We start from the raw sequence: 25,055 nt of genomic DNA on the forward strand, positions 1-25,055 counted from the left end.
TGCCCAGTAGTGGGATTGCTGGGTCCTGTGGTAGTTCTATTTTTAGTATTTTAAGGACCCTCCATACTGTTCTGTATAGTGGCTGTATCAATTTACGTTCCCACCAGCAGTGCAAGAGGGTTCCCTTCTCTCCACACCCTCTCCAGCATTTATTGTTTGTAGATTTTTTGATGATGGCCATTCTGACTGGTGTGAGGTGATACCTCATTGTAGTTTTGATTTGCATTTCTCTAGTGATTAGTGATGTTGAGCATCCATTCATGTGTTTGTTGGCAATCTGTATATCTTCTTTGGAGAAATGTCTGTTTATGTCTTCTGCCCATTTTTGGATTGGGTTGTTTGTTTTTTTGATCTTGAGCTGCATGAGCTGCTTGTAAATTTTGGAGATTAATCCTTTGTCAGTTGCTTCATTTGCAAATATTTTCTCCCATTCTGAGGGTTGTCTTTTGGTCTTGTTTATGGTTTCCTTTGCTGTGCAAAAGCTTTTAATTTTCATTAGGTCCCATTTGTTTGTTTTTATTTCCATTTCTCTACGAGGTGGGTCAAAAAGGATCTTGCTGTGATTTTACTCATCGAGTGTTCTGCCTATTTTTTCCTCTAAGAATTTTACAGTGTCTGGCCTTACATTTAGGTCTTTAATCCATTTTGAGTTTATTTTTGTGTATGGTGTTAGGGGGCGTTCTAATTTCATTCTTTTACATGGAGCTGTCCAGTTTTGCCAGCACCACTTATTGAAGAAGCTGTCTTTTCTCCAATGTATACTCTTGCCTCCTTTATCAAATATAAGGTGACCATATGTGCATGGGTTTAGCTCTGGGCTTTCTCTCTGGTTCCATTGATCTATATTTCTGTTTTTGTGCCAGTACCATACTGTCTTGGTTACTGGAGCTTTATAGTATAGTTTGAAGTCAGGGAGCCTGGTTTCTCCACCTCTGTTACTTCTTCTCAAGATTGCTTTGGCTCTTAGGGGTCTTTTGGGTTTCGATACAAACTGTGAAATTTTTTGTTCTACTTCTGTGAAAAATGCCATTGGTAGTTTGATAGGTATTGCATTGAATCTGTAGATTACTTTGGGTAGTAGAGTCATTTTCACAATGTTGAGTCTTACAATCCAAGAACATAGTATATCTCTCCATCTGTTTGGATCATCTTTAATTTCTTTCATCAGTGTCTTATAGTTTTCTGCATGCAGGTCTTTTGTCTCCCTAGGTAGGTTTATTCCTAGGTATTTTATTCTTTTTGTTGCAGTGGTGAATGGGAGTGTTTCCTTAATTTCTCTTTCAGATTTTTCATCATTAGGGTATAGGAATGCAAGAGACTTCCGTGCATTAACTTTGTATCCTGCTACTTTACCAAATTCATTGACCAGCTCTAGTAGTTTTCTGGTAGCATCTTTAGGATTCTCTATGTATAGTATCATGTCATCTGTAAACAATGAATATTTTATTACTTCTTCTTTTCCAATTTGGATTCCTTTTATTTCTTTTTCTTCTTTGATTGCTGTAGCTAAAACTTCCAAAACTATGTTGCATAATAGTGGTGAGAGTGGACAACCTGTCTTGTTCCTTGTCTTAGAGGAATTGGTTTCAGTTTTTCACGATTGAGAACGATGTTGGCTGTGGGTTTGTCATATATGGCCTTTATTATGTTGGGGTAAGTTCCCTCTATGCCTACTTTCTGGAGGGTTTTTATCATAAATGGGTGTTGGATTTTGTCAAAAGCTTTTTCTGCATTTATTGAGATGATCATATGGTTTTTCTCCTTCAATTTGTTAATATGGTGTATCACAGTGGTAGATTTGCATATATTGAAGAATTTTTGCATTCCTGAGATAAACCCCACTTGGTCATGGTGTATGATCCTTTTAATGTGCTGTTGGATTCTGTTTGCTAGTATTTTGTTGAGCATTTTTGCATCTATGTTCATCAGTGATATTGGCCTGTAGTTTTCTTTCTTTGTGACATCTTTGTCTGGTTTTGGTATCAGGGTGATGGTCACCTCGTAGAATGAGTTTGGGGTGTTACTCCCTCTGCTATATTTTGGAAGAGTTTGAGCAGGATAGGTGTTAGCTCTTCTCTAAATGTTTGATAGAATTCGCCCGTGAAGCCATCTGGTCTTGTTTGGTCTATTTGTATTTTCTGATTGGTCTGTTTATATTTTCTGTTTCTTCCTGGTTCAGTCTCAGAAGGTTGTGCTTTTCTAAGAATTTGTCCATTTCTTCCAGGTTGTCTGTTTTATTGGCATATAGTTGCTTGTAGTAATCTCTCATGATCTTTTGTGTTTCTGCAGTGTCAGTTGTTACTTCTCCTTTTTCATTTCTAATTCTATTGATTTGAGTCTTCTCCCTTTTTTCCTTGATGAGTCTGGTTAATGGTTTTTCAATTTTGTTTCTCTTTGCAAAGAACCAGCTTTTACTTTTATTGATCTTTGCTATTGTTTCCTTCATTTCTTTTTCATTTATCTCTGATCTGATGTTTATGATTTTTTTCCTTCTGCTAACTTTGGGTATTTTTGTTCTCCTTTCTCTAATTGCTTTAGGTGTAAGGTTTGTTTGTTTGAGATTTTTCTTGTTTCTTAAGGTAGGATTATATTGCTATAAACTTCCCTCTTAGAACTGCTTTTGCTGCATCCCATAAGTTTTGGGTCATCTTGTTTTCATTGTCATTTGTTTCTAGGTATTTTTTAATTTACTCTTAGATTTCTTCAGTGATCTCTTGGTTATTTAGTAACATATTGTTTAGGCTCCATGTGTTTGTATTTTTTAGTGTTTTTCCTGTAATTGATATCTAGTCTCATAGCGTTGTGGCCAGAAAAAGTACTTGATATGATTTCAATTTTCTTAAATTTACCAAGGCTTGATTTGTGACCCAACATATGATCTATCCTGGAGAATGTTCCATGAGCACCTGAGAAGAAAATGTATTCTGTTGTTTTTGGATGGAATGTCCTATACATATCAATTAAGGCCATCTTTTTTAGTGTGTCATTTAAAGCTTGTGTTTCCTTATTTATTTTCATTTTGCATGACTGTCCATTTGTGAAAGTGGGCTGTTGAAGTCCCCTACTCTGATTGTGTTACTGTCAGTTTCCCCTTTTATGGCTGTTAGTATTTGCCTTACGTATTGAGGTGCTCCTATGTTGGGTGCATGAATATTTACAATTGTTATACCCTCTTTTTGGATTGATCCGTTTATCATTATGTAGTGTCCTTCTTTGTCTCTTTTAATAATCTTTATTTTAAAGTCTCTATTGTCTGATATGAGAATTGCTACTCCAGCTTTCTTTTGATTTCCATTTGCATGTAATATCTTTTTCCATCCCCTTACTCTCAGTCTGTATGTGTCCCTAGGTCTGAAGTGGGTCTCTTGTAAACAGCATATATATGGGTCTTGTTTTTGTATCCATTCAGCCAGTCTGTGTCTTTTGGTTGGAGCATTTAATCCATTTACATTTAATGTTATTATCAATATGTATGTTCCTATTACTATTTTCTTAATTGTTTTGGGTTTGTTATTGTAGGTCTTTTCCTTCTCTTGAGTTTCCTGCCTAGAGAAGTTCCTTTAGCATTTGTTGTAAACCTGGTTTGGTGGTGCTGAATTCTCTTAGCTTTTGCTTCTCTGTAAAGGTTTTCATTTCTCTGTCGAATCTGAATGAGATCCTTGCTGGGTAGAACAATATTGGTTGTAAGTTTTTCCCTTTCATCACTTTCAATATGTTCTGCCACTCCCTTCTGGCTTGCAGAGTTTCTGCTGAAAAAGCAGCTGTTAACTTTATGGGGATTCCCTTGTATGTTATTTGTTGGATTTCCCTTGTTGCCTTTTTTTTTTTTTTTTTTTTTTTTTTGCTGTACGCAGGCCTCACACTGTTGTAGTCTCTCCCATTGCAGAGCACAGGCTCTGGACGCGCAGGCTCGGCGGCCATGGTTCACAGGCCTAGCCTCTCCATGGCATGTGGGATCTTCCTGGACCGGGGCACGAACCCGTTTCCCCTGCATCGGCAGGCGGACTCTCAACCACTGCGCCACCAGGGAAACCCTCCCTTGTTGCTTTTAATATTTTGTCTTTGTATTTAACTTTTGATAGTTTGATTAATATGTGTCTTGGCATGTTTCTCCTTGGATTTATCCTGTATGGAACTCTTTGTGCCTCCATGTCTTGGTTGACTCTTTCCTTTCGCATATTAGGGAAGTTTTCAACTATAATCTCTTCAGATGTTTTCTCAGTCCCTTTCATTTTCTCTTCATTTCTGGGATCCCTATAATTCGAATGTTGGTGCATTTAATGTTGTCCCAGAGGTCTCTGAGACTGTCCTCAGTTCTTTTCATTCTTTTTTCTTTATTCTACTCTGTGGTAGTTATTTCCACTCTTTCATCTTCCAGGTCACTTATCTGTTCTTCCGCCTCAGTTTTTCTGCTCTTGATTCCTTCTAGAGAATTTTAATTTCATTTATTGTGTTGTTCATCACTGTTTGCTCTTTAGTTCTTCTACGTCTGGGTTAAACGTTCCTTGTATTTTCTCCATTCTAGTTTCAAGGTTTTGGATACTGTCATTACTCTGAATTCTTTTTCAGGTAGACTTCCCATTTCCTCCTCATTTGTTTGGTCTGGTGGGTTTTTACCTTGCTCCTTCATCTGCTGTGTGTTTCTCTGTCTTCTCATTTTGCTTAACTTACTGTGTTTGGAGTCTCCTTTTCGCAGACTGCAGGTTCATAGTTCCTGTCGTTTTTGGTGTCTGCCTGCAGTGGCTACGGTGTTTTTAGTGGGTTGTGTAGGCTTCCTGGTGGAGGGGACTGGTGCCTGTGTTCTGGTGGATGAGGCTTGATCTTGTGTTTCTGGTGGGCAGGATTGTTTCTGGTAGTGTGTTTTGGGGCGTCTGTTACCTTATTATGATTTTAAGCAGCCTCTCTGTTCCTGTCTTGCTAATTGTTTGGCATAGGGTGTCCAGCATTGTATTTTGCTGGTCATTGAGTGGAGCTGAGTCTTAGCATTGAGATGGTTATCTCTGGGAGAGCTTTCGCCATTTGACATTACATGGAGCCTGGAGATCTTTGGTGGCCCAATGTCCTGAACTTGGCTCTCCTACCTCAGAGGCACAGATCTGACACCCCGCCAGAGCACCAAGACCCTCTCAGCCACACGGCTCTCTCTGGGCTTCTATTTCAGCAACAACAATGTGACTGAATGGTGTAGGCCACTTTTTTCACCAATTGTCCGAGGAGAAATCTAAGATTACTTTTTAACATTAAACTTTTGTCAAACAAAAACAGTAACTTCCACATATTAATCGTAAAACCTTAATAAAATATGTATTAAAATATAACTTATACACTTTGATACTAGAAATTAGTGTATTTGCCATAAATGTGGGAAAGTCACAATCTTATTGATACAGCTGTTTACCAATTAGTTACATTTGGGGGCCAACTTTTCTGGTTGTCTCAATTGGTCACAGTGGGAAGAGTAAAATAGGCTTTCTGTTGGAGGTGGTCCTTGTTGGGTTTTTTTTTAAATCCAGAGCTTTTATTTAATTTTCCTTTCAGTTTTATCCAGATTTAATTGACATACAGCACTGTATAAGTTTAAGGTGTACAGCATAGTGATTTGACTGAAATACATCATAAAATGATTACCACAGTAAGTTTAGTGAACATCCATCATCTTGTATAGATACAAAACTAAAGAAGTAGAAAACAAATTTTCCCTTGTGATGAGAAGTCTTAAGATTTCCTCTCAACTTTGAAATATGACACACACAGTTTTCATTATATGATGTTGTACATGATATCCCTAGTGCTTATTTGTCTGATAACTGGAAGTTTGTGCCTTTTGACTACCTTCATCCAATTCCCCCTGCCCCGATGCCCTGCCTCTGGTAACCACAAATCTGATCTCTTTTTCTATGATCCTTGTTAGGTTTTAACAAATAAATGAGACCAAATCTCTGGTGTGTCTCTGTTAATCTAATCTGTACCCCTGATTCAGATCTGGCTTTTCATGCATCACTCTTTTGACCTTGGCTTTCCCTATATTCCCTGGTTCCTGACTGTTTGGCTTTGAATCACAGCTCCATGTTGACAATCCCTTGTCCATATTTATAGACTTCATGGCCTTCTTGGTTCCACCTGTAGCCTCACCTCCCTGATTCACCAGAGTTCTTAGATGGCTCCACTGTGACAGGAAGAAAGGTGCTTCTGGCCAGCTGACTCTTCCTATGTCTATCTCTTCAGATAGTGGTCTTTGGCTCAGACATTTTAATTATACACAATAAATCTTATAGAAATGGAGTTGAATTTTAACTCTACATACAATTTATTTGCACACTTACAGTATATCCTTAGTAGATATCTGTGCTATGTATTAAAGAAGTTTAAGATTTCACCATTTTCTTTCATACCACCTCACCAACTTTGGTTTCACCTGTGCTGTAGTTCTTCTATTTTCTTGTGTCTTATGCCTTGAGATATATTTGTATTTCTCATAAGAAAGATAAATAATAATAGTCATGATGACAACAATAAGACAGGACCAAAGAAAAGTGCCAACTAAGAAAGGCAGAACAAAGAAATAAGATCAGCAAACCAAGTTTACTTTAGAAACGCACCTAAAGTACAGTGACTTGGTAATAACAATGGCTCTTTCTAAACCTCATATTAAATTCTTTTATGGTGTCTGTTAACCACTAATTCAGCTTGGAAGACTTAATTGAAAGTGTGCCCATTAAGCATTAACCAAATAGAGGTGACCTGTACATATTTATAAACTGCTCCACCACCTACCACACCACTTCAGGTCCATAAAAGAGTGACGTTTCAAAAACATACATACTTTTTGGTAATATTTTATACTATTTAAAGCTATACACGTTTCTTTGTGGAAGAATTCAGAGACAAGATTTTTGTTTGCTGTTGAGCAATGACATTCTATGAATACATATTAGGAACAACCATGATAACTGCACTTTTTCTCAACAAGTATCAAATTAGGATGCCCAAAGCGTTAGCTATCTACTTACCATATGCTGTGTCTTTGTTTTTGTGCAGTATATTCTCAAGCCTTCCATCAGTTCAGAACAATTAGTTATGCTTCCTTGTATGGAGAAAAGCAGAATAGTACATTTCAAATGATTAAAGACTAATCAAAAATTTTGAGAGCTTAGCTTTCCAAGCAGTTTTTGGAAAATAAGTGTTTATGATCAGTCATAAATGTAAGGAGATGCTTTTATGAATTGGAATTAAATGAGTGTTACTAATTGATGTACCAATAAAAGCAATTTTCTTTTAAGCTTCAGATAGTGGGCAATCCTTTGGTTTGAGTTTCAATGGCATATTCATTTTATATTTTATATTTCCATTAGCTTCTCTACATTGCAGCTCCATAAGGCATTTGAAAGAAGATGTAGATGAAATGCGGGACTGAACTTGGTCTCCAAACCTTTCTTTGTTGTGGGGAGGATAGGAGGGTTCTGTGTAAGGTATGCAGGCCCAGTGTATTAAGCCTATGAGGAGAGTGGATGGAAAACATAACAAACTGAAACAAAACAAAAGCTAACGAACAATCTTATTCTGAAAGCTCTAAAGCAGTGGTTTACAAGACCCCTCAGAACTCTGGAGGCCTTGGATTTATTAAGGGACCTTTGATTCAGTGGTTCTTAACCCGGACCAACAGTTAGAAGTCAGATCCCCTGCACAACCCCTCCTCCCACCGATTATGATTTAATCGGTCAGAATGGGGCTAGGGCATCAGTAGTTACCTAAAGCTCCTCAAGTGATTCCAATGTTAGGAACAGTTGCCAACCACTGCTCTATTCTTATGAATACCTAACAGTGTTTGTAGACTGAAGAATTACCATATATACACACATGTTGTATTACTTTTCCTCTATAATTTATGGACACAGTAACTCAGATACAAATTCATTAAACATTTCATGGAGTTAAGAGGAGCTTTTTGCATTTACATGTTTTCTCATCCATATGTTCTAAAAACATAATTCTCATCATGTGGATGTTCTCAGACTTGAAGAGTTTGATCATCTTGGCTCTGAAGGACCCAAGGTAAAGTTGAAATTGTGGTTAAAACAATCACCCTTATAGGTTAAATGGTGGTCAAGACTAGTTCTTGGCTTAATCATGAGCACTGGATAATTTTACTGTAAAGTGTTGGGGAGAGAAACCTTAAACACAGAGAGGGTAAAAGAGATCTTATGTGACCCATCCTTGCTATGAGTCTGAATAAGATTCTTAGCTCTGGCTCCTGCCTTAGGGAGCCTTGAGTGGCTTCTCTGAGAAAGTGAAAAGAAGAGTGGATAGTTTCCCTTTTGCTTTGAGGCTTCTTATGTGCCTCAAAAATATGTCTCCCTGAGGCTGGCTGGGATTCTCGAGTACAGTGAACATAGCTCTTTTTTCAAGGACCTGCAAGCTCAGACTTCAGAAGTTGGTTCTTTCTACAGCCTTAGTGGACTTTGCAGGTGGGATCCACTTTCTGGGTGTGTTCTGTGGCATCATATTCAACTCAGGAATGTGCAGAGGAGGCTGCAATTGCAAGGTCCTGGGTCAGAAGTACATGCACTTACTGTTCTCTCTGTAGCGGGCACAGGTCAGTTCCATTGCTAAAAATTCAAAATTGCTTTTGGCCTTATGACTTTATCTTTTTAAATATTAAAAATCATAGCTGAGTGTCACATGCAAAAAGTAGGTCTACACAAAAGCACTGAGAAGATCCCTGCACTTCTCAAGAACAGTTATACTTAAAGTATCTGTGATATGAAAAATATTATGACATAAAAATACTCGAAGCAAAAAAGAGTCTGCCACATTCATAAGAAACTCTTTCCAGATTTTAACAACCTTATTAAAGAAGCCCTTTAATTTATTAGAAATCTCTCCTGTTGTAGATCATTTCTTATTTTTTTGTCCTAAGGGAGATGAATAAAAATTGGACACCATTCTCAATGTGATATTTCATTATAGACCTAGAGGCGTTTGGTAGTTTCCTACTCAAGTTTCCATCTCCAACAGTAAGTAGGCCCAATGTTTCTACCTTCTCATTGCTCCTGTCACCTCTGTGCCTGGCCTTCTGTGAAGCTTTGCTGGTGAGTGTGGTGAAGACCTCAAGTGAAGTTATTGAGCAGAATCTCTCATTCTTATCTAATTAGTCTCTTCCTTGCCTTCTTTTTCCTGAAATTAAAACACCTATCTATATATCTATCTACCTACCTACCTACCTATATCTCAAACTACTTTGGGGGCAATACCACCATGTGGATGGCCCGTAGTTAACTAAACCTCAAAACATCCACAAGGGAACTCCTATTACCCCCTCAGAAGCTGTCCCCTCCCTGTGTTCCTTACTCAGGGAATCTACCACTCACCCAGGTACCTGCACTGGCTATATGCAGCTATTTTTTACTTCTCTAGCATTAGCAACCTTACATCAAATTAATCAGCAAGTCCTATTGATTCTGCCTCCTAAGTATCTTTCAACTCAGTTCTTTCCCATCACCCCTACCACCAGTAGCCACCATCCCAGTCCAGAGATGGTTTATCTCTCACCTAGACTTCTTGCTTCCCATTCATTCTTTACCTGTAAGCCATACTAACTCTTTCGAAAATGAAGAATCATCCATATTACTCCCACCTACCTTCTTAAAACCCTCTAGTGACTCCATCTTCCTCTATGGTAAATTTACAGTTCAAAACCTGGTCGCTAAGCACCCCTTCTTCAGCTTCCACCTGGTCTTTTTTGTTCCATCTCTGACTCTTCCCTTGAGAACCATCTTCAACTTTTTTCAGTTCCTCAAATTCACCAGCTTCCTATTGCCTCTGAATTTTGAATACCATTCCCTCTTCCTGGGAAACCAATCCTTTCGCTGTCAGCTTAAAAATTTCACTTTCCTTGGGAGACTCCCCCACGCCGCCCCCGCCTCCCTCAGACTGTGTGTTCCACAATGCCCTATGTTTCCTTTACTACTATACTCATTTGTGGTCATTGCTTGGCTAGCAAAATCTATTTTTTGCTATCTTCCATTTTTAAACTTTCCCTCTCTCTGTAACATCAGAGTAATATGTTCCTTTATCTAATTATTTCCTTAGTGTTCTTCATCTCCTATGATTAATTTATACCTCGATTTTGGGCTCAGCTTTCTTCATTTTCTTAAATTGGAAAATTAATCTAGAGATTAATATAATTGTAAAGTATGCAATTGTATCAGCTCTTCTGACCTCTCATTAGATGGATTATATCAAGTTTTGAGTTAATTTGTGAGAATAATCCCATAAATAGTGTAATGAAGACATGGGCAAAGTATGTTTTATGATGCATTATTTTTAAAAAACCATTATGACTTAATGAAATAAATTTATCTTCCCAGCTTTTAAATTAGAAGATTAACACTTACCACTTATATCAACATAATTATCTTTTTCTCCTCAAGTTACAAGTTTATCAGGTGAGTGTAGAGAGTTGGAGAGATGGTGAGGAGGGTTTACTATATTTTTGTTCCCCCTGGTCATGATGAAGCACCCCTGTATCTGTTGTTGTCATGTGGCTTTGGATATTTTGGCAATGAATACCCCACAGTCTTGGTGGTTGATTTACTCAGAGTTGGCTTTTGGTGGATGACGCCCTTCTCCAGAGATACAGACTATCACAAAGGTAAGAGTAGAAAGGCTTGCCTATTCCAGAGTAGATTTTCAAGTCGTCTCACATGGTCCACACCAATGATATGTAACCACCGGAATACATGCCACTCTCTTTGTTCCTTCCCATTTTAAGGCTTTTCTTATCAATGAACTTTATTGATCTTACTAGTGACTAAGCCCTTTATCATTTTGGACAATTGTTCTCATGTGAGAATCAGCTATGAGCATTTAAAACCAATTAAAAACCAATGCTTTGTATTGATTGGTTCAATTTGGGATGGGGTGAAGCCCAGGCACTGGTATTTTGAAAACCTTCTCAGGTAATTCTCACATGCAGCCAGGGTGGAGAACCACTGATTTTAGGTTGCAGGATATACCTCACTGATTTATCAACCTTCTTGACTTTCTTTATACTTTCTTTATATGTAGACTTTCACCTTCATCTCAAACTTCCCCACTCCAGTAGATGGCACTTCCATCTATATAGTTTCTCAAATTAAAACCTGAGATTCATTCTTCTTTCTCTAGACCCCCATCACCAACCAATTCATTAGGAAGTACTGTAGACTCAACATATCCATCTATTTTTCCTTAGCTCCATTGCTTTTCTTTTAACCCAGACCATCTTCTTGCCTAACCTGGACCACTGAAATTTCCTTACTGGTTTCTCCTATTCCAACCCTATATCATCTTCCACAAAGTTCTTAACTTTTAAAAGTTGGTCTTAAACTTTTTGTTATAAAATATTTCAAACCTTTAGATAAGAAAAGACCATCAAAGTTTATAGAATTTTAGCACTGTACTACATTTGCTTCACAGTTTTTTTTTTAAAGAAGGAAAATTGTGTTGTTAGAATTGAAGCCTCCCTCTACCTCTCCCTCATGCTATTTCCTCCCTTCCTCCCTGGCGGTAACCACTTATATCAATTCAGACTTTATTATTCCCATGCATGCATTATACTGTTGCTACATGTATGAATCCATACATAATATTTAGTATTGTTTTTAAATTTTGGTGGTATTATATAGATGGTATCAGTTTGCAGCTTGTTTCATTTAACATGTTTTTGATGTTTGTTCATGTTAATACAAGTAGCTTTAGCTGATTCCTTTAAATTGTTATATAGTATATCAAAACAAGACATCATAATTTGTTTATCTTTCTATTGACCAATATTCAAATGATTTCCAGTTTTTTTCTTTTCATAGTTGATGTTGCAGTAAACATTTGTGCATCTCTCTTCTGTACATGTACAATAGTATCACAGTGAAATGTGGGGCCTTAGGGCCTTTTCAACTTTCTAATATTTTGCATAATTACAACACAGTCTTTAAAAAAAACCCACCTATTACTCAGGAAAAGTGTTGTGGAACACCTCTAGTAAGCCAGTATGAAGTAGTAAATGAGAAATAAAAGCTTTGCACTCTCAGATCTTATATACCAGTGGTGGGAGAACAAATAAACTAAGATGATGATTTCAGAGAATGCCAGGTGCTGCATAATGAATCATACCATCCTTCTGCTTCAAGATCTTCAGTGATTTTCCATTGCATTTAGGAATAATATAACTCCTGTCTGGTCCTGTAAGACTTGGTACCATCTGGCCCCTGCCTTCCTCTTCCATTTTCCCTGTGGCTTCCTGTGCCCTTGCCTTTGACCTTTGAGTTTTTGGAAATTACTAAGCTTTTTCTTGCTTCAGGACCTTCACGTGTGCATTGTTCCAGGTTCCTGGAAAGTTTTTCCCACCATTATTTGACTGGCAAATTATTACTCGTGATTCAAGTCACAGCTTACTTGTCCTGTCTTCAGAGAGAACTTCCTTGATCCCCATAAAAATAGGTTCCTTCTTTTGAGCCTCTCTCCTGATACCTTGTCTTTTCCTCAGTAACACTTAGCACAATATATGATTATACATTTATATGTCATCTGCCTCATCTACTAAATTTCAAGTTCATTGAAGGCAGGGATGATGCTGCTTCTGTTTCCTGCTGTATCTCCTAGCTCACGGCCTGACACATAATGTTTCCTCAGTGAATGAAAAAAAACGTAATACAAATTAGTGTTTTTCTGAAAGTTTAGTTGCAGGCTCATTTTGAGCAGGAGATTTGGTTTTGTCTGGGTTTTGATTCCCCTCTCTCTTGAGGGCTCCCTTCCCCCTAACTAAGGGTTTAGAATGGCCTCCATAGGCCCCAGACCAGAATCAGGCCTTATTACAAAGAGGGTTCCTGTTCTTTTGATATTGGGGATATCACAGAGGTCTTTTGATATTGGGGATATCACAGAGGTCATAGAAGCCCAGCACAATTTGGTCTTGAAGTTATCACCTTGTCTGCAGCCAGCCTTCCTAGGCCCTCAGTCAGATAAAATTTATAGCTCTCTATGGTGGTTGACAACAGTGCTTTGTTTTTGATTTTTTTTTTTTTTTTTGCGGTACACGGGCCTCTTACTGTTGTGGCCTCTCCCATTGCGGAGCACAGGCTCCGGACGTGCAGGCCCAGTGGCCTTGGCTCACGGGCCCAGCCGCTCCGCGGCATGTGGGATCCTCCCGGACAGGGGCACAAACCCATGTCCCCTGCATCGGCAGGCGGACTCTCAACCACTGCGCCACCAGGGAAGCCTCTGTTTTTGATTTTTAAGCCTCTTTTAACAAGGAAATATCAAGAGCATTGGGAAAGCCTCACTTCAGCCCCTGGCTTGAAGCAGTGAGCCTGGATCCAGTTTATCTTCTTCCTTGGAATGTTTTTAATCCCTATTACCCTTTTAGGAGCCAGTCTTTTCTCCCTCTCTCACTCTCCGTTCTTCCTTCTTTTTTCTCCCGTTCCCTTCCCTTCCTTTCCTTTCTTCTTTCTTTTTTTTTTTTTGGCCCACTCAGCATGTGGGATCTTAGTTCCCCAACCAGGGATCAAAACCGTGCCCCCTTCAATGGAAGCACGGAGCCTTAACTACTGGACCACCAGGGAAGTCCCTCTCTTTCTTCCTTTCTTTCTGCCTCCCTTCCTTCCTTTCTTTCTGCCTCCCTTCCTTCCTCCCTTCCTCCCTCCCTTCCTTCCTTCCTTCCTTCCTTTTCTTTCCATTTGAAAGTAAGTTGAAGGTAGTATGACATTTCACCTCAACATACTCTAGCATGTATATCCTAAAAATAACATTCTCCTACATAATTACAATACCACTATCACACCCAAGAAAATTTATATTGATACAATGGTATTATCTAATGTAAAGTCCTTGTTCAACTTTCTCTAATTGTCTCCCTCCCAAATTGCATAACAATTTTCAGTGAAGGATCTCACATTTCATTTAAGTTTCAGGTCTCTTCAGTCTTCTTTAAACCAGCACAGCTCCCATGGCTTTATTTTTATTTTTAATTTATTTCATCTCTCATGATATTGACATTTTTGAAAAGTACAGGTCAGGCTTCTGAAGGAATGAGCAATAATCTGCATTTTTCTTAATTTTCTTTTCCTGAATGATCAGATTCAGCTCTTTGACAAGAACATTCCACATTCTTTTTTTTTTTTTTTTTTTTTGTGGTACGCGGGCCTCTCACTGTTGTGGCCTCTCCCGTTGCGGATCACAGACTCCGGACGCGCAGGCTCAGCGGCCATGGCTCACGGGCCCAGCCGCTCCGTGGCACGTGGAATCTTCCCGGACCGGGGCACGAACCCGTGTCCCCTGCATCGGCAGGTGGACTCTCAACCACTGCGCCACCAGGGAAGCCCCATTCCACATTCTTGATGACGCTGTGTCCTTCTTATTGCATCACATCAGGAGGCGCACATGGTGCTGTTTTGTCTCATTAATGGTGATGCTAAGTTTGATTACTTGTTTAATATGATGTCCACTAGATAATGATAAAGACATCTTTTTCTCTTTGAATTTAATGAGGCACTTTGAGACTAAGTGAATACCCTGTTTACTAACAAGTTTTCATCCAATGGTATTGCCATCTATTGATGATCCTTGCTTGTATACATTATTGTATCTGTAGTTGCAAAATAGATATTATATAATTTTATCAGTCCTTCTACATTTTTTAGCTGACATTGTGTAAAGAAGCCTTTACCTCCTCCCTACCCATCACATTAAAAACATTTTTTAGAATGTTTAAAAAGTATCAGTATGGACCTATAAGTTCTGTTTTTTTCACAGGATCATTTTGACTGAGGAAACATAATTGCTTTTTCTGCATACTTTTTCATAATGCTTAATATATATTTCTTATATGATACTTCATAGCCAGTTGTCTATGCGAAATAACATATTTTAATAAATAACACAGTGTGAAGTTCTATTAAGAACACTTGCCCCTTCCCCAGTTTTACTATATTGTTGTAGTGGGGTTTAAAGTTTCTCTCTTCGTTTACCATGGTTAAAAACTATGGTGGTGATTTATTTTCATTTATGTTCCTTTGGTGAATTCAACATGAAATCAGATCTGTTCTTGTTATTAAAAATCCGTGGGGTGAAGTTCCCAGTGATAAGGTATCACACACAGAAACATTCTCTCTCCTTCTCCCTGACAACAATGCAAATGCAGTTAATGATGCCCTCTTTGTCTTATTTTTAGGATCGCAGATTCAATGATGAAATTGACAAGCTAACTGGATACAAGACAAAATCATTACTGTGCATGCCTATCCGAAGCAGTGATGGTGAGATTATCGGTGTGGCCCAAGCAATAAATAAGATTCCTGAAGGTGCTCCATTTACTGAAGATGATGAAAAAGTAAGATTTCATGCTTTTTGTGACTTGTACTTTCCTTCTTGATCATTCAATTCTATTCTCCCTGAAAAGGACAGGAATTATGTGAATAGCTGTTGGATTAGGCCATTCATGGATCAAAGAGCTTTTTCTCATATTACACAAAATGTAATGGGAGTTTTTTGCTGTTTTGTAGAATGTGGTATAATTGAAAATAATTACTTCATCTTCTTAGCTTGCTTTTCATTGCAAGCCCTAGTAGTATTCTTATTATTCCCTAGTCTTTATCTTCCTTATAAATAAGCCTTTTTTTAAAACATAAATAATTTGCGATATTTTAAAAAAACACCAAGAATACTGCCAGTACCATCACATCAATGTGTGTGCTCTTTTTCTAACCCATTTCCCTGCCTTCTACCACACCCAAGGATAACCACTAAACTAAATTTTCATTGATATTCCTTTGCTTTATGAAAAAATAATTTATATTTACAATCCCTAAACAACATAGTGATTAATTTTGCTTGTTTTGGAGTTTTTTTACAAATGGTATTATAATGTAATCTTCTACAAGTTGCTTTTTTTACTTAGTATGACGTTGCTAAAATTCATCCATGTTGTTATATGTATCTGTAGTGCTCTTGTTTGCACTGCTGTGTAATGTTCCATCATGTGACTATTTATGTATTCAAAATGAAAATTCATTTCATTTTCCTTCAACAGATATTTGGGTTGTTTCCAATCTTTTTGGGGGGTGAGAGAATATAAACTATAAATATTCTTTTGTATATCTTGGCATACCTACAAGTGGAACAGCTGGGTCATAGGCTATGTGAATATTCAACTTTACAAATAGTGCTAGTATTCCAAAGTGGTTAAATCAATGTATGCTCCCTCCAGTAGGGCTTAAAGAGTTCTAGCTTACTAACACTTGGTATTATCAACTATTTTGGGGGGTGGGGGTGTAATCAGGTGGATATAAAAGGATATATCATTGGAATCTTAATTTGTTTTCCTGATTACTAATGAGGTTGTTCTTTTTTTTTTTTCCCATATGTTTATTGGCCGTGTGTTTTTTCTCCTTTGTGAAATATCTACTTGTGTCTTTTACCTACTTGCTTTTGGTTTAAAAAAAAAATCTTTTTCTAATAGATTTGTAGGCGTTCCTTATATATTCTGAATACCAATTTTTTTCTTAGTTTGTGGCTTGTCTTTTTTTTTTTTACATCTTTATTGGAGTATAATTGCTTTACAATGGTGTGTTCGTTTCTGCTTTATAGCAAAGTGAATCAGTTATACATATACATATGTTCCCATATCTCTTCCCTCTTGCGTCTCCCTCCCTCCCACCCTCCCTATCCCACCCCTCCAGGCTAAATAAGCTTTTTAATTGAGGATCACAGCACTACCACACATGGCCCAGGGAAAGATAGGGGAGTTAGGAAGATTACTGTGTTTCAGAAGCTCAGCACTTTCTCATATTTTCATAATTACTGTGAAGAATTGTTTTCTCAGTTTTTATATAAAAATCTCGATAAAATGAATGTTTTAAATTGTTATTCCAAATTGCTAATAAAAAGAACATTATTTGTGTCCATGAAGAGCAGTTGGCCTTGGTAGAGTGATGTACTTTTTGCTCTGAAATGTTGAGTTCTCTCACCAGCATTTTATTCACCAGCTCATTTTAAAGAGAGACCTTCAAAGAGCTGAAGTTCTGGCTTTGAATCTCTTACCTTCATATTGAATAGAATCTGTTGGACTATTTATAAGATTTATGGTAAAAGCAAATCTCAAGTTAGTTTGTTTAAGTTTGATGACTGCCATATTCTTACTTGATTTTAAAAGACACTTTATAATTTAACCTTCTGGCTATGAGGTTGCTATTTGCCAGTGCTGATTACTAATGCATTAAATTAATGCAAATGTTCTGGTATAAAAGGTCAACATAAAATATGATTATAAGGAGACAAAATTTTTTAAGTGTGAAGAGAGTCCTTTATTGAGGTCATTTCTGTGGTCAAATTTGAACAACCCAGATCCAAGAAAATGTTTATAAACTCTTAGAACGTGATAGGACCTCAGGCAAGGTCTTACCAATTCAATAATCAACGACAGTGTTCAAGGCACTTGTGTTGGGGCCGTAAAAGACAAAGATAAATCCCAGATGTGCTATGCCATGAGGGAACTGCACAAGGAAGAAGGCAAGGTCAGCAGTAAGATGTTCTAGGACATGTTGTGAGGGCCTAGGAAAGGGAGGATGAGTCTTACTTGAAGAATCTGAAGAGGCTTTGATCTGACCTCTGAAGAAAGTGTAGGCTTCCCTAAGACAGAGCCAGGTGAGAAGGTGAGGCTGTTTAGGAACGTATAAAATGTAGTCTACCTCATTCACTATGCAAATGTTTCCATGGGATGTACAGATAGAACAAAAATTTTATTTTGTGCATTTTGTACCGAAGATGACAGAGTCCTATAATTATGTGCCTCTTATAAGGACTTAGATAGAAGGATTTGAGCTTTGTCTTTCCAAACATAACAGCCACGTGCCCACAACATCTCCCAAACCGTTGAGTTTATACACAGAGATTAGTCCTGCTTTCACTCTGTCTCCTTCATTTAAGAGGATCCCATTGTATATTTAATTTTCATCTGTGATTCCATTTATGTTATATTTGTTTTCTGGACTTTTCTCATTGGATTTATACTTATGATGTAGGGCTTCATGAGCTCTGGATGGTTTAAAGGGAAGGTATGCACAGAGCTTTGTCCCTGTCTTGAACAGCATCAATGCTTAGTCTACTGAGTACGAGAGCTGGGACTGAGCTCCAGCTTGGCTAGAGACAAGCAGCCTGCTCTGGGTGAGCCACTTAACCTCTGACTTTGTTTCCTCTTCTGTCGACTAGACTGTCTACCATTCTACAGTATGAGAATTCAGTAATCATTAACAAATACTTTGCAAAGTATAAGAAACTAGGCAAATGTAAACATAAATTTTTTTTTAAACTATCATTTTCCCAAAGAGTTTCAAAATGTTATTCTATATTTGTCAGTTATCCCAAGCCAATTTATTTCTTAGGTTTAACTTCATTTGAGTATTTCCTTGCTCAAATGTTATATTTTTTCTCCTCTGCAATTATCCCATGTGCCCACAGTAACATTTTATTTTCCAAGCTCTACGATTTCCTCACCTGATTAAAAAACCCTGCTTTAGTCTCACTTCCTGGGGAAAAAAACCTTACCACTTAGGGCAGGTAGGTTGTGTTCTTGCAGGTGACACTGGATGGAGAATATTTTTATCTCAAATTTTGTATCTGGCTCTTTCCTGCAAGAATTCTATATATTGTAAACCAAACAGGAGTGATGAAGAAGAAAAGCAGAAAACAAAATCTAGAAATGATTAATGGGAAAGAACAAGATCTAGAAACTTTTCTTCAAATAAGAGAAAACATTGTGGCATAATGGGTACATACAGTCCAGATAGTGAGTCTACCTGGGTTGAAGTTCCATCTCGGCCATAGCCTGTGTAACCTTGGGCAAGTTACTTAGCTTCTCTATGCTCCCATTTCCTCCTTTTAGGAGAGAGATTATAATAATAATACGATCTCCTAAGGCTATAGGGGGTTAAATGAGAAAATACAAGGAAAGAACTTGGAAAAGCACCTAGCACTTAGTAAGTCCTCATAAAAGATTAGCTTTTACTGATACAATGTTAATACATGTAAGATATAGTCAGGTCTCAGTTAAGAAATTACCTTTGTATAATTTAAGTCTCTAAGTTTTTTTTGTTTTGTTTGTTTTTTTTTAAATTATTTTTTATTTTTTATTGTGGTACGTGGGCCTCTCACTGCTGTGGCCTCTCCCATTATGGAGCACAGGCTCCGGACACGCAGGCTCAGCGGCCATGGCTTACGGGCCCAGCCGCTCCGTGGCATATGGGATCTTCCCGGACCGGGGCACGAACCCGTGTCCCCTGCATCGGCAGGCGGACTCTCAACCACTGCGCCACCAGGGAAGCCCCTCTAAGTCTTTATTAAATACAATCTATATGCCAGTTTCACTGTTGGAGTTTTAAAAACGAAGTGAGGGATATACTTCTTTATAAATTCGCAATTCTCTTGTGTGATTGTTTATGCACATACTGTTTTACTTGATTGTACAAGATTATGCTTATACCAATTTGTATTCTACTTTTCAGAGTAATTTCTTACATATGTGTCCACATGTGAATGTAGTCTACATTTGCCATTTTTAGAGATTATAAAGTTTTCTTCTTTTTCTATGTAGTTGAGCTTGCACAGTCATTGTCCTATTACTGGAAATTCGGGTTGTTTCCAGTTTTTCACTAACACAAATAGCCCCTGAATGAACATCTTGAACAAGTCACCTTTTTCTTTTGTGTTATTTCCTTGGGGTATATTCTAGAGAAGGAAATTACTGAGTCAAAGGGCAGGAAAAGTTTTATAGCTCTCATTCCAAGTTATCAGATAGCTTTCAGAAATACTGAACCCATTTACAACGGTAGCAACATACATATACCTCTCTTCACAGAGCCCTGCCAGGTTTGTTCAATTCACATTTAAAAACTCAAATTAGTTTGCCTTAGTCTTCTAGGCAGGCTTCAGAGAACCTCCTCCCGCATTTACCAGTATAAACTCCAGCAACAGAAGTTTCAGTGTTGCCTGCAAATAAGGAAACATGGGAGAGAAATGGAAGCACAGTGTTTAGTGTTAGGTGAGGGGCACCATATCAGAGAGCCTTTGGGGCAGGCTCAAGTCTTTGCCTGCTACATGTTAGCTCAGTGACCTTGAGCAAGTTGCCCCATCCCTGTTAGCCTCAGGACCTCCTAGCGTTGTGAGGAGTAAAATAGAGCACAGATGTAAAGTGCTTAGGGTAGCACTTATTATCAATAAATGAGCTTCATGAAATCTCACCATCTACTTCAAACCCAAAAGAAAATAATTTGAACTATATTTGTTATTTTACTTTATACATACAACTCCTATGTCATCGTCCATATGGATAGTGGTAAATTTATTGCACATTTAGCCTAATGTGATTTGTATGTCCTGATATCTTAAAATGTCAACTTCTGGAGACTATCAGCTCTGTTATGTTTGGTGTAATTCCAAAACATTTTGCAATATTAGAATCAGTAAATTATTTGCCTGAGATAAATTAAAAATTAAATGTGGTACATTCATTTCTAGTCTATTTACATCCCTAACATAATTGTCCATAGGATCATATTGTGTTTCTTGAAAATTCGATACATACCTAAGTTTCAGTGACTGTGCTGTATCGTGTAATAGTTGATGGCAGCACCTAGAAAGGTCATCAGGTCCATTTCCCACCAACCCTGCCCTCATCCAATGCATGAATCCACCTGACAGATGGTCATCCAGGCTCTGCCTAGAAACTTCTCTTTCAATGACTTTAAAATCATCATGCTCGGGGCTGGGCTTCAAGATGGTGGAGGAATAAGACATGGAAATCACCTTCCTTCCCACAAATACATCAGAAATACATCTACATGTGGAACAACTCCTACAGAACACATACTGAATGCTGGCAGAAGACCTCAGACTTCCCAAAAGGCAAGAAACTCCCCACATACCTGGGTAGGGCAAAAGAAAAAAGAAAAAACAAGGACAAAAGAATAGGGACGGGACCTGCACCTCTGGGACGGAGGTGTGAAGGAGGAAAAGTTTCCACACACTAGGAAGTCCCTTTACTGGTGGAGATGAGGGGTGGCCGTGGGGGAAGCTTCGGAGCCATGGAGGAGAGCACAGCAACGGGTGCAGAAGGCAAAGGGCAGAGATTCCTGCACAGAGGATTGGTGCTGACCCGCACTCACCAGCCTGAGAGGCTTATCGGCTCACGCGCTGTGGTGGGTGGGGTCTGGGAGCTGAGGCTCGGGCTTCGGAGGTCGGATCCCAGGGAGAGGACTGGGGTTGGCTGCATGAACACAGCCTGAAGGGGGCTAGTGCACCACAGCTAGCCAGGAGGGAGTCCGGGAAAAAGTCTGGACCTGCCTAAGAGGCAAGAGACCATTGTTTCAGGGTGTGTGAGGAGAGGGGGTTCAGAGCACCTCCTAAACAAGCTCCAGAGATGGGCGCAAGCCGCAGCTACCAGCACGGACACCAGAGACGGGCGTGAAATGCTAAGGCTGCTGCTGCAGGCACCAAGAAGCCTCTGTGCAAGCACAGGTCACTGTCCACACTTCCCCTCCCAGGAGCCTGTGCAGCCCGCCACTGCCAGGGTCTCACGATCCAGGGACAGCATCCCCGAGAGAACACACAGTGCAACTCAGGCTGTTGCAACGTCATGCCAGCCTCTGCCGCCACAGGCTGTCCCCGCATTCCGTACCCCTCCCCCGCCAGGCCTGAGTGAGCCACAGCCCCCTAATCAGCCGCTCCTTTAAACCTGCCCTGTCTGGGTGAAGAATGGACTCCAGAGGGCGACCTACACAAAGAGACGGGTCCAAATCCAAAGCTGAACCCCAGGAGCTCTGTGAACAAAGAAGACAAAGGGAAATTTCTCCCAGCAGCCTCAGGAGCAGTGGATTAAATCTCCACAATCAACTTGATGTACCTAGCATCTGTGGAATACCTGAATAGACAACGAATCATCCCAAAACTGAGGTGGTGGACTTTGGGAGCAGCTATAGACTTGGGGTTTGTTTTCTGCATCTAATTTGTTTCTAGTTTTATGTTTATCTTAACTTACTATTTAGAGCTTATTATCATTGATAGATTTGTTTATTGATTCGGTTGCTCTCCTCCTTTTTTGTTTTTATAAATATATATATATATTTTTTTCCTTTTTGTCTTTTTGTGAGTGTGTATCTGTATGCTTCTTGGTGTGATTTTGTCTGTATAGGTTTCTTTTACCATTTGTCCTAGCGTTCTGTCTGTTTTCTTTTTTTTTATTAGCGCTTGTTATGGTTGGTGAATTTCTTTGGTGGTTTGGTTTTTCTCTTCTATCTTTTTATTTTACTTTAAAAATTTTTTAATAATATATATATTTTTATTTTAATAACTTTATTTTATTTTTCTTTATTTTTTACTTTCTTTCTTTTTCTCCCTTTTATTCTAAGCTGTGTGGCTGACAAGGTCTTGGTGCTCTGGCCAGGTGTCAGGCCTGAGCCTCTGAGGTGGGAGAGCTGAGTTCAGGACATTGGTCCACCAGAGGCCTCCTGCCCCGTGTAATATCAAAGGGCCAAACTTTGCGCAGAGATCTCCATCCTAACGCTAAGACCCAGCTCCACTCAACGACCAGCAAGCTACAGTGCTGGACACCCTATGCCAAACAACTAGCAAGACAGGAACACAACCCCACCCATTAGCAGAGAGGCTGCCTAAAACCATAATAAGTTCACAGATACCCCAGAACACACCACCGAACATGGTCCTGCCCACCAAAAAGACAAGATCCAGCCTCATCCACCAGAACACAGGCACCAGTCCCCTGCACCAGGAAGCCTACACAACCCACTGAAACAACCTGACCCACTGGGGGCAGACACCAAAAACAAAAAGAACTACGTACGTGCAGCTTGAGAAAAGGAGACCACAAAGACAGTAAGTTAAGCAAAATGAGAAGACAGAGAAATACACAGCAGTTGAAGGAAAAAGGTAAAAACCCACCAGACCAAACAAATGAAGAGGAAATAGGAAGTCTACCTGAAAAAGAATTCAGAATAATGATAGTAGAGATGATCCAAAATCTTGGAAATGCAATGGAAAAAATAAAACGTTTCACAAGGACGTAGAAGAACTAAAGAGCAAACAAACAATGATGAACAACAGAATAAATGAAATTAAAAATTCTCTAGAAGGAATAAGTAGCAGAATAACTGAGTCAGAAGAACGGATAAGTGACCTGGAAGATGAAAGAGTGGAAATAACTATCACAAAGCAGAATAAAGAAAAATGAATGAAAAGAACTGGGACAGTCTCAGAGAACTCTGGGACAACATTAAATGGACCAACATTCGAATTATAGGGGTCCCAGAAGAAGAAGAGAAAAAGAAAGGCACTGAGAAAATATTTGAAAAGATTACAGTTGAAAACTTCCCTAATACGGGAAAGGAAATAGTCAAGTCCAGGAAGCGCAAAGAGTCCCATACAGGATAAATCCAAGGAGAAACATGCCAAGATGCATATAAATCAAGCTATCAAAAGTTAAATACAAAGACAAAATATTAAAAGCAGCAAGGGAAAAACAACAAATAACATACAAGGGAATCCCCATAAGATTAACAGCTGATCTTTCAGCAGAAACTCTGCAAGCCAGAAGGGAGTGGCAGAACATATTGAAAGTGATGAAAGGGAAAAACCTACAACCAATATTGCTCTACCCAGCAAGGATCTCATTCAGATTCGACAGAGAAATGAAAACCTTTACAGACAAGCAAAAGCAAAGAGAATTCAGCACCACCAAACTAGGTTTACAACTAATGCTAAAGGAACTTCTCTAGGTAGGAAACACAAGAGAAGGAAAACCTACAATAACAAACCCCAAACAATTAAGAAAATGGTAATAGGAACATACATATTGATAATTACCTTAAATGTAAATGGATTAAATGCTCCAACCAAAAGACAGAGACTGGCTGAATGGATACATAAACAAGACCTGTATATATGATGTCTACAAGAGACCCACTTCAGACCTAGGGCCACATACAGACTGAAAGTGAGGGGATGGATAAAGATATTCCATGCAAATTCAAATCAAAAGAAAGCTGGAGTAGCAATCCTCATATCAGACAAAATAGACTTTAAAATAAAGACTATTACAAGAGACAAAGAGGACACTACATAATGATCAAGGGATCGATCCAAGAAGAAGATATAACAATTGTAAATATTTAAGCACCCAACATAGGAGCACCTCAATACATAAGGCAAATGCTACCAGCCATAAAAGGGGAAATCGACAGTAACACAATCATAGTAGGGAATGTTAACACCCCACTTTCACCAATGGACAGATCATCCAAAATGAAAATAAATAAGGAAACACAAGCTTTAAATGATACATTAAACAAGATGGACTTAATTAATATTTACAGGACATTCCATCCAAAAACAACAGAATACACTTTCTTCTCAAGGGCTCATGGACCATTCTACAGGATAGACCATATCTTGGGCCACAAATCAACCCTTGGTAAATTTAAGAAAACTGAAATCGTATCGAGTATCTTTTCTGACCACAATGCTATGAGACTAGATGTCAATTACAGGAAAAAAACTGTAACAAATACAAATACATGGAGGCTAAATAATACACTACCAAATAACCAAAAGATCACTGAAGAAATCCAAGAGGAAATCAAAAAATACCTAGAAATATATAATGGTGGAAACACGATGACCCAGAACCTATAGGATGTAGCAAAAGCAGTTCTAAGAGGGAAGTTTATAGCAATACAATCCTACCTCAGGAAAGAAGAAACATCTCAAATAAACAACATAACCTTTCACCTAAAGCAATTAGAGAAAGAAGAACAAAAACCCCCAAAGTTAGCAAAAGGAAAGAAATCATGAAGATGAGATTAGAAATAAATGAAAAAGAAATGAAGGAAGTGATAGCAGAGGCCAATAAAACTAAAAGCTGGTTCTTTGAGAAGATAAACAAAATTGATAAACCTTTAGCCAGACTCATCAAGAAAAAAGGGAGAAGACTCAAATCAATAGAATTAGAAATGGAA

General features: G+C 38.6%; 1 protein-coding gene across 1 annotated transcript in view; it reads left to right on the plus strand.

Annotated features, from left to right (window-relative positions):
• Positions 1 to 25,055, plus strand: part of PDE11A (phosphodiesterase 11A) — a 420,012-nt gene that overhangs the window by 36,823 nt on the left and 358,134 nt on the right. Inside the window, exon 2 of the mRNA XM_030851036.2 lies at positions 15,206 to 15,364. Within this exon, the coding sequence (XP_030706896.2) occupies positions 15,206 to 15,364 (159 nt within the window). The remainder of the gene's footprint in view (positions 1 to 15,205; positions 15,365 to 25,055) is intronic.

The sequence above is a fragment of the Globicephala melas genome, chromosome 7 (genome assembly GCF_963455315.2).
Source record: "Globicephala melas chromosome 7, mGloMel1.2, whole genome shotgun sequence".
Classification (NCBI taxonomy): Eukaryota; Metazoa; Chordata; class Mammalia; order Artiodactyla; family Delphinidae; genus Globicephala; species Globicephala melas.